An 8,726-nucleotide genomic window follows, 5' to 3' on the forward strand; every position below is an offset into this window, starting at 1 on the left:
AAAGCCAACTTGTGACAATAAACTATATTATTATAAGTTAGGTAGGGTGAAAGTATGGGCTTAAGTCAGATGCTCTTTCCAAGGGTCAGTGTAGACTCGATGGACTGAATGGTCTCCTTCCGCGCTGTATATTCTGATAGGCTGCAGGAGGGAAAGGGCCCCACAGCGAGGCCCCGCCCCCTCACGGGATTACGTCACCGCCAGCCCCCCCACAAAAGTGCTCCGCATCACGCATGCGCCGCCTAGCAAAGCGCCTGGCCACTGCGCATGCCCGCCAAACCCACCATCCAGCACCTGGCGCGCTTGCGCAAGAGTCGCGGGGGCGACCGTTGGGATACCGCTATCAGCGGCCGGCCGGCAGAAGGTGAGTCTCGATGCGGCTTCGATAACGCGTGCAGGAATCGTATGGAATAACTAAGAGAAAATGCGAACTGGAGCCTCTAACTGGTATCCTCCTCAAACCCCGGCAGAGGGGCGGTGCCTTCTGTCCGTTTGCGGTCGGGAACGTAACTGGCATCACGACGATGATTGACGGGGGCCCTCGGCCAATAGAAGGAGCGAACGACTCCCGGAGGACCCGGGCAGCGTCTTGGTCCTCCAACCAATAGAGACGCGGGGCGGGGGCTGGCAGCCTTGCGCTTCCGTCTGCGGCCAGGCTGGGTGACACGTAACCGCTGCCGTACCAATGATTGACGGGTTCTACGACCAATAGGAAGAAGGGAGGGCGCCAGGAGGACCTGGGCGGCGACTTAATCCTCCAAGAGGGATGGGCGGGGCTTGAGAACCAGCTGCTGCTCAGGCAACAACAACTTTGCATCTTCAGAGCGCCTGTGATTGAGGAAACCCCATCCAGACAGCGCTGTCAGGCAAACTTTGACACCCTGCCATGTGAGGAAATATTGATAATTTTTATTATTGTCACAAGTAGGCTTACATTAACACTACAATGAACAAAGAACATACAGAGCAGAAAGAGGCCTTCAGCCCATCGAGTCTGCACTGACCCACTTAAGCCCTCACTTCCACCCTATCCCCGTAACCTAATAACCCCATCCCACCTTTTTTGGACACTAAGGGCAATTTAGCATGGCCAATCCACCTAACCTGCACGTCTTTGGATTTGTGGGAGAAAAACGGAGCATCTGGAGGAAACTCACGCAGGCACGGGGAGAACGTGCAGACTCCGCACAGACAGTGACCCAAGCTAAATCCCCTCATCGTCACACTCCGAAGCCTGTTCGGGTCACAGAGGGAGAATTCAGAATGTCCAATTCACCTAACAGCACGTCTTTCGGGACTTCTGGGAGGAAACCTACGCACAGATGGGGAAAATATGCAGACTCTGCACAGACAGTGACCCAAGCCGGGAAGCGAACCTGGGACCCTGGCGCTGTGAAGCAACAGTGCTAACCACTGATATTTTAACTCAAAGCTTGTTTGAATCGGTGAAGATTCAGCAGTGTTGTACAGAAAGAAAGTAATTATTATTGGTCATTAATTTTAGTTCCAGAGAGGTAGGGTTGAGTGGCCGAGGCCCAGCATTTATTGTCCTATCCAGAATTGCCCCTTGAGACATAGAATAATACAGCACAGGAACAGGCCCTTCGGCCCTCCAAGCCTGCGCCGACCATGGTACCTGCCTGAACTAAAACCGTCTGCACTTACGGAGTCCGTATCCTTCCATTCCCACCCTATTCATATATTTGTCTAGAGGCCCCTTAAATGCCGTTATCGTACCTGCTCCCACCACCTCCGCAGGCAGCGCGTTCCATACATTTACCACCCTCTGTGTAAAACAACGTGCCTTGTACACCTGTTCTAAACTTCTCCCCACACACTTTAAACCTAAGTCCCCTAGTACTTGACTCTCCTACCATAGGAAAGAGCATCTGACTATTCGCTCTGTCCATGCCATTCATAATCTTGTTGACCTCTGTCAAGTCGCCTCTCAACCTCTGTCGTTCCAGTGAGAACAGACCGAGTTTATCTAACCTCTCCTCATAGCTCTCCCCCAGCACCCTGTGTTACTGACTGTATCTCTAATCATATTAATGATTTTAATAACACAATCAGAATCAGACAGAAATAATGCGGCCAGCAATAATATAGCCAGCTCATAAGCAGTTCTTATCAGTCGCCCCAACATCCTCAGCTCAGGCAATCCATGGTACAAAGAGGAACCAGCTTCAATATCCTGCGCCCATACAAACAATGATACAGGCAGGAACCACTGAGATAAGAGAAGATGGGGGTAGGAGAGAACAAGAGTTAGCGGATCCTGGAGAACAGCAGATGGCCAGGGAACAGGATGGGGTTAAAGTGAGCTGATCACACAGTCACCATGCTGCCTAAAGTACGATTCATTGGTCAAGGTAAAATCAACAGCTGCAAGGATTGGATCAAGTCCAACTGGGGTAGGCTATTGATTTTTGGAAATTGTATAACTGTTGCGTCTGAAACAATGTAAAGTAGAGCGATTTGGCATTTATCCAAATCACTCTCCCTTGTACGTTGACCAAGTTTGGAAAATAAAGCCGCCTTAACCAGAGTTGGTGTGTCCGCAGGTCTTTGTGTTTAGCTGAGCCGTAACTAAGAGGGAGGAACCCCACGTTAATACTCAGTCCCTGAAATAGCTCCTACAAACTATTAACGGGGTTGATGTAGAGAGGATGTTTCCTCTTGTGGGAGAGTCTAGAACCAGGGGTCGCTATTTAAAAATAAGGGGGGGTCACCCCTAAGACTGAGATGGGAAGAGATCTTTTCCATCAGAGGGGTGCAAGTCTCTGGAATTTTCTTCCTCAAAAGGCGGCAGAGGCGGAATATTTGGATATTTTTATGGCAGAGCTGGACAGATTCTTGATTAACGAGCGGGGGGTGAAAGGTTATCGGTGCTAGGCCCTGATGGGTTGAGGTCGCCACCAGATCAGTCACGATGTTGTTGAATGACAGAGAAGGCTCGAGGGGCCGAATAGCCTTCTCCTGCACCTTATTCCTATGTTTAATTCACTAATATGTTCCAGAACTTGGCATTTTTTCCGGTGAATGTCACATTGATGTCTCAATCCCCCCCAGCCACTGCTGGCTCCCCATCGGTCAACAGGATGAATCATTTATTCTTTCTGGGGATTTGGGCGTTGCTAGCTGTGTCAGTATTTGTTGCCCATTCCTAATTGCCCCTTCAATTAAGCATCTCGCTTGGCCACTTCAGAGGGCATACATAGAAACATATATAGAAAATAGAAGCAGGAGGAGGCCATTCGGCCCTTCAAATCTGTTCCACCATTCATTATGATCATGGCTGATCATCAAGTTAAGTACCCTGATCCCACCTTACCCACCATTTCTCTTGATCCCTTTAGCCCCAAGAGTTAAAACTAATTCCTTCTTGAAACTGCACAACGTTTTGGCCTCAACTATTTACTGTGGTTGTGAATTCTACAGATTCACCACTCCCTGGGTGAAGAAATTTCTCCTCACCTCAGTCCTAAAAGTTTTACCCCTTATCCTCAAACTATGACCTCCAGTTATAGAACATAGAACAGTACAGCACAGAACAGGCCCTTCGGCCCTCGATGTTGTGCCGAGCATTGTCCGAAACCAAGATCAAGCTATCCCACTCCCTGTCATTCTGGTGTGCTCCATGTGCCTATCCAATAACCCGCTTGAAAGTTCCTAAAGTGTCCGACTCCACTATCACAGCAGGCAGTCCGTTCCACACCCTAACCACTCTCTGAGTAAAGAACCTACCTCGGACATCCCTCCTATATCTCCCACCCTGAATCTTATAGTTATGGCCCCTTATAATAGCTACATCCACCCGAGAAAATAGTCTCTGAGCGTCCACTCTATCTATCCCCCTCATCATCTTATAAACCTCTATTAAGTTGCCTCTCATTCTCCTCCGCTCCAAAGAGAAAAGCCCTAGCTCCCCCAACCTTTCCTCATAAGACCTATCCTGCAAACCAGGCAACATCCTGGTAAATCTCCTTTGCACCCTTTCCAATGCTTCCACATCCTATAGTGAGGTGACCAGAACTGCACACAATACTCCAAATGTGGTCTCACCAGGGTCATGTACAGGGCTCCCCCACCATCGGGACCATTCTGAATCTACACTGTCTAAACCTGTTAGAATTCTGTAAGTTTCTATGTGATCCCCTCTCACTCTTCTAAACTCCAGTGAATATAATCCTCACCGATTTAGTCTCTCCTCATATGACAGTCCGCAATCCCAGGAATCAGCCTGGTAAATCTTTGCTGAACTCCCTCCATAGCACGAACATCCTTCTTCAGATAAGCACACCAAAACTGCTCACAATACTCCAACAATGCCCTATACAATTGCAATAAAACATCTCTATTCCTGTACTCAAATCCTCCCATAATGATGGCCAACATATCATTTGCAGTCTTTACTGCCTGCTGTACCTGTGCGCTTACTTTAAGCGACAGATGCACGAGGACACTAAGGTCCCGCTGAGTATTCACATCTCTCAATTTACCCCCCTTTAGATAATCTGTCTTCCTAATTTTTGCTACCGAAGCGCAGTTAAGTGTCGACCACATTGCTGTCAGTCTGGAATCATATGTAGGCCAGACCGGGTAAAAACAACAGATGGGTTTTTACAACATTCAATAATGGTTACACGGTCCACGGTCACCATCACCGAGTCTCTCTTTTCAATTAAAGTTTGCCAGCTTCCATGATGGGATTTGAACCCATGCCCCCAGATCATTAGCCTGGGCCTCTGGATTATGAGTGGATGAGTTGGCTCAGTGACAGAAAATGATGTGACAGTAGGGTAGTGGTTTTTGGGTCAGGAGGAAGGTCTGTTGTGCGGTTTTGTCAGTGGCCAGTGCTCTGACCACCGCTTTTCTTATTCCTGTTAATGACCTGCTCTGAGGTGTGGGGCCACAATTTAAACGTTTGCAGATGAAATAGAGCAGATATCGGAATATTAGAGGAGCAGGAGTCGTCAACTCAACCCCTCGATCCCGCTCCGCCATTCAATACGATCATGGCTGATCTCCTCTCGGCCTCAACTCCACTTTCCTGCCCGTTCTCCATTCAGACCCTGTCATCAGTCAGATCACAGCAAAATAATCATCATCCCTTTCCGATCGTGATCTTTAACAGACACCAGATTTACAGAGACATCTTCACCCCTTTAACCTAGGGACCCAGGGGAGACTGGCTTTTGGAGGTGGCATGGTGGCACAGTGGTTAGCTCTAGGGACTCTGGTTCAATTCCATCCTTGGGTCACTGGCTGTGTGGAGTTTGCACATTCTCCCCGTGTCTGCGTGGGTTTCCTCTGGGTGCTCTGGCTTCCTCCCATAGTCCAAAGATGTGCAGGTTAGGTGGAGTTATAGGGATAGGGTGGGGGAGTGGGCCTGGGTAGGGTGCTCTATCAAAGGGTCGGTGCAGCATCCGAATGGCCTCCTTCTGCACTGAAGGCTGCACTGGAGGCATATGATTCTACTGAGCGCATGTAATGTAAACCAATTAGGACAGGCTGTGGGACAGTGAGTGGGAGTTTTTTTTTTCTAATCTTTATCAGGCATACATTAACACTGCAATTAATTTACTGTGGAAAGCCTCTTGTCGTCACATTCCGGCGCCTGTTCGGGTACACAGAGAATTCATAATATCCAAATTACCGAACAGCACGTCTTTTGGGACTTGTGGGAGGAAACCGGAGCACCCGGAGGAAACCCACGCACACACGGGGAGAACGTGCAGACTCCTGGGCTGGCTGGCATTGGGGGATGGTGGAGGCTGCTGGGCATTAGTTGGGTCGGTGAGTGACCATGTGGCACATGTGCCATGCTGCCCTCAATTAGTTGCACTTTCTGTTATTGCTGATCCTTTTAACCAACCTGTTCAACAGTTGGTAGCCCCCAAAATATCTTCCTCTATCATATCCCTTTTTCTGTGGTAATTTTTGCAGAGTCATGGAAATGGATCCATTCCAGACTGGAAACTCTGACCAGTTGTCACGTCGGGATCTGCCAGAGTCGCTCAATTCGTTTGGACCTGGATATTACTGGCCCCTGCATGTGGAAGGAGAAGGCAGCATTCGGCAGGCAGGCAAACCGTACCATTATCCTCTGCGTGGACCCGCCTTCAGCCGATCGCCTGACCGCGAGAGGCACATGCACTGCCACAGGGAGGGGGACCTGAGTGAAGGTGGGAGGGACTGCGAGATGGGGTTCAGCTCCCCAACTCTGTCGGACCTTCATCGACACCCTTACAGTGGGGGGAACCGCTTCACCTGTGCCGTGTGTGGAAAGGGGTTTGTGTGCATCTCCCACCTACAAACACACCGGCTCGTTCACACCGAGGAGAGGCCGTGTATGTGCTCCGACTGTGGGAAGAGCTTCAAAAGTCCCCGGGATCTGACTGCGCACCAGCTCGTGCACACGGAGGAGAGGCCGTTTGAATGCTCCATCTGCAGGAAGAGCTTCAAAAGGTCCCAGAATCTGAGGGAGCACCTGCGAGTGCACACCGGGGTGAGGCCGTTTATCTGCTCAGAGTGCGGCAAGGGGTTCACCCGGTCCTCCAACCTTCTGGCCCACCAGCTCCTGCATTCCGGCGAGCGGCCGTTCACCTGCCCTGTGTGCGGCAAAGGGTTTGCTCGGTCCTCTAATCTGCTGACCCACCAGCAGGTCCATAGCGACGAGCGGCCCTTTATCTGCTCTGACTGCGGCAAGTGTTACAAACTCTACCAGGAGCTGAGGAGGCACCAGCGGCTCCACACCGGGCAGAACCTGTTCACCTGCCCTGAGTGCGGGATGGAGTTCACCCGCTCCTCACACCTGCTCCGACATCAGCAAGTGCACACCGGGGAGAGGCCGTTCACCTGCCCAGTGTGCGGGAAGGGCTTCTCTCAGACGTCCCACCTGCTGAGACACCAGCCCATTCACAGCCGGAGGGGAGGACCCCTCAGAAGTCCCGACTGCGGGAAGAGCTGCCAGGAGGCCCAAGAGCTGCCGGATCGGCGGCCGGATGGAGCCAGAAGGAGGCCGTTCTCCTGCTCGCTGTGCGGGAAGGGATTCACTCGCTCTTCCAATCTGCTGGCCCACCAGCTCGTTCACACGGATGAGAGGCCGTTCCCCTGCCCCGACTGCGGCAAGAGCTTTAAGACCCGGCGGGATCTGAAGAGACACCAGCGGCTGCACAACGGAGTGAGGCTACCCACCTGCTCCCTTTGCGGCAAGCGCTTTGCTTACACGTCACACCTGCTGGTGCACCAGCGCGTTCACGCCGGAGAGAGGCCGTGCAGCTGCTCAGTGTGTGGGAGGGAGTTCAGCCAATCACCCACTCTGCACAAACACCAACGCCTCCACATTGGGGAGAGGCCATTCATCTGCTCGGTGTGCGGGAAGGGCTTCACCCGCTCCTTCAACCTGCTGACCCACCAGCAAATCCACACTGGAGAGAGGCCGTTCACCTGCTCCGCCTGTGGAAAGGGATTCACTCGGTCGTCCCATCTGCTGAAACACCAGCGAGTTCACAATGCTGCGTAATGCACGGTTCTGCAGTTAGGGTGGAGGGTGACATGAGGGTGGCTCAGAGAAACGTTTCATCTATTTTGAACTGCTATTTAATCTTCCAAACTGTGTTCCCTCAATTTGACTATTGTGGTGTTGCAAATCGCTGGAACCCCCACTATCAACATCTTGGGGGTTACCATTGACCAGAAACTGAACTGGACCCAGCCATATAAATACTGTGGCTACAAGGGCATGTCAGAGGCTGGGAAACCTGCGGAGAGTAATTCATATCCTGACTCCCAAGAGCCTGTCCACTCTCTACAGGACACAATTCAGGAATGCAATGGAATACTCTCCACTTGTTTAGATGCTCATAATATCCCTGGAGTGCAAAGGATGCCATTCAGCCTATCGAGTTTGCACCGACCCTCTAAAAGAGCACTCTTAACGAAGCTCGCTTCCCCGCCCTATCCTCGTAACCCGTAACCTAACATAGAACATTACAGCGCAGTACAGGCCCTTCGGCCCTTGATGTCGCCGACCTGTGAGCCCACTCTAAAGCCCATCTACACTATTCCATTATCATCCATATGTTTATCCAATGACCATTTAAATGCCCTTAATGTTAGCGAGTACATTACTGTTGCAGGCAGGGCATTCCACGCCCTTACTACTCTCTGAGTAAAGAACCTACCTCTGACATCTGTCCTATATCTATCTCCCCTCAATTTAAAGCTATATCCCCTCGTGCTAGACATCTCCATCCGAGGAAAAAGGCTCTCACTGTCCACCCTATCTAATCCTCTGATCATCTTGTATGCCTCAATTAAGTCACCTCTTAACCTTCTTCTCTCCAACAAAAACAGCCTTAAGTCCCTCAGCCTTTCCTCATAAGATCTTCCCTCCATACCAGGTAACATCCTGGTAAATCTGCTCTGCACCCTTTCCAATGCTTCCACATCCTTCCTATAATGCGGCGACCAGAACTGCATGCAATACTCCAAATGCGGCCGCACCAGAGTTTTGTACAGTTGCAACATGACCTCATGGCTCCCAAACTCAATCCCTCTACCAATAAAAGCTAACACATCGTATGCCTTCTTAACAACCCTATCAACCTGGGTGGCAACTTTCAGGGATCGATGTACATGGACACCGAGATCTCTCTGCTCATCCACACTGCCAAGAATCTTACCATTAGCCCAGTACTCTGTCTTCCTGTTACTCCTTC

At 50.7% G+C, this 8,726-nt stretch overlaps 1 protein-coding gene across 1 annotated transcript; it reads left to right on the forward strand.

Annotated features, from left to right (window-relative positions):
• Nucleotides 1–254: 254 nt before the first annotated feature.
• Nucleotides 255–8,006, forward strand: LOC119951148 (zinc finger protein OZF-like). The gene is made up of 2 exons (XM_038774159.1): nucleotides 255–364; nucleotides 5,950–8,006. The coding sequence occupies exon 2, from the start codon at nucleotides 5,954–5,956 to the stop codon at nucleotides 7,526–7,528; it is 1,575 nt and encodes a 524-aa protein (XP_038630087.1). The 5' UTR covers nucleotides 255–364; nucleotides 5,950–5,953; the 3' UTR covers nucleotides 7,529–8,006.
• The last annotated feature ends 720 nt before the right edge of the window (nucleotides 8,007–8,726 follow it).

This window comes from Scyliorhinus canicula, chromosome 17 (genome assembly GCF_902713615.1).
Source record: "Scyliorhinus canicula chromosome 17, sScyCan1.1, whole genome shotgun sequence".
Classification (NCBI taxonomy): domain Eukaryota; kingdom Metazoa; phylum Chordata; class Chondrichthyes; order Carcharhiniformes; family Scyliorhinidae; genus Scyliorhinus; species Scyliorhinus canicula.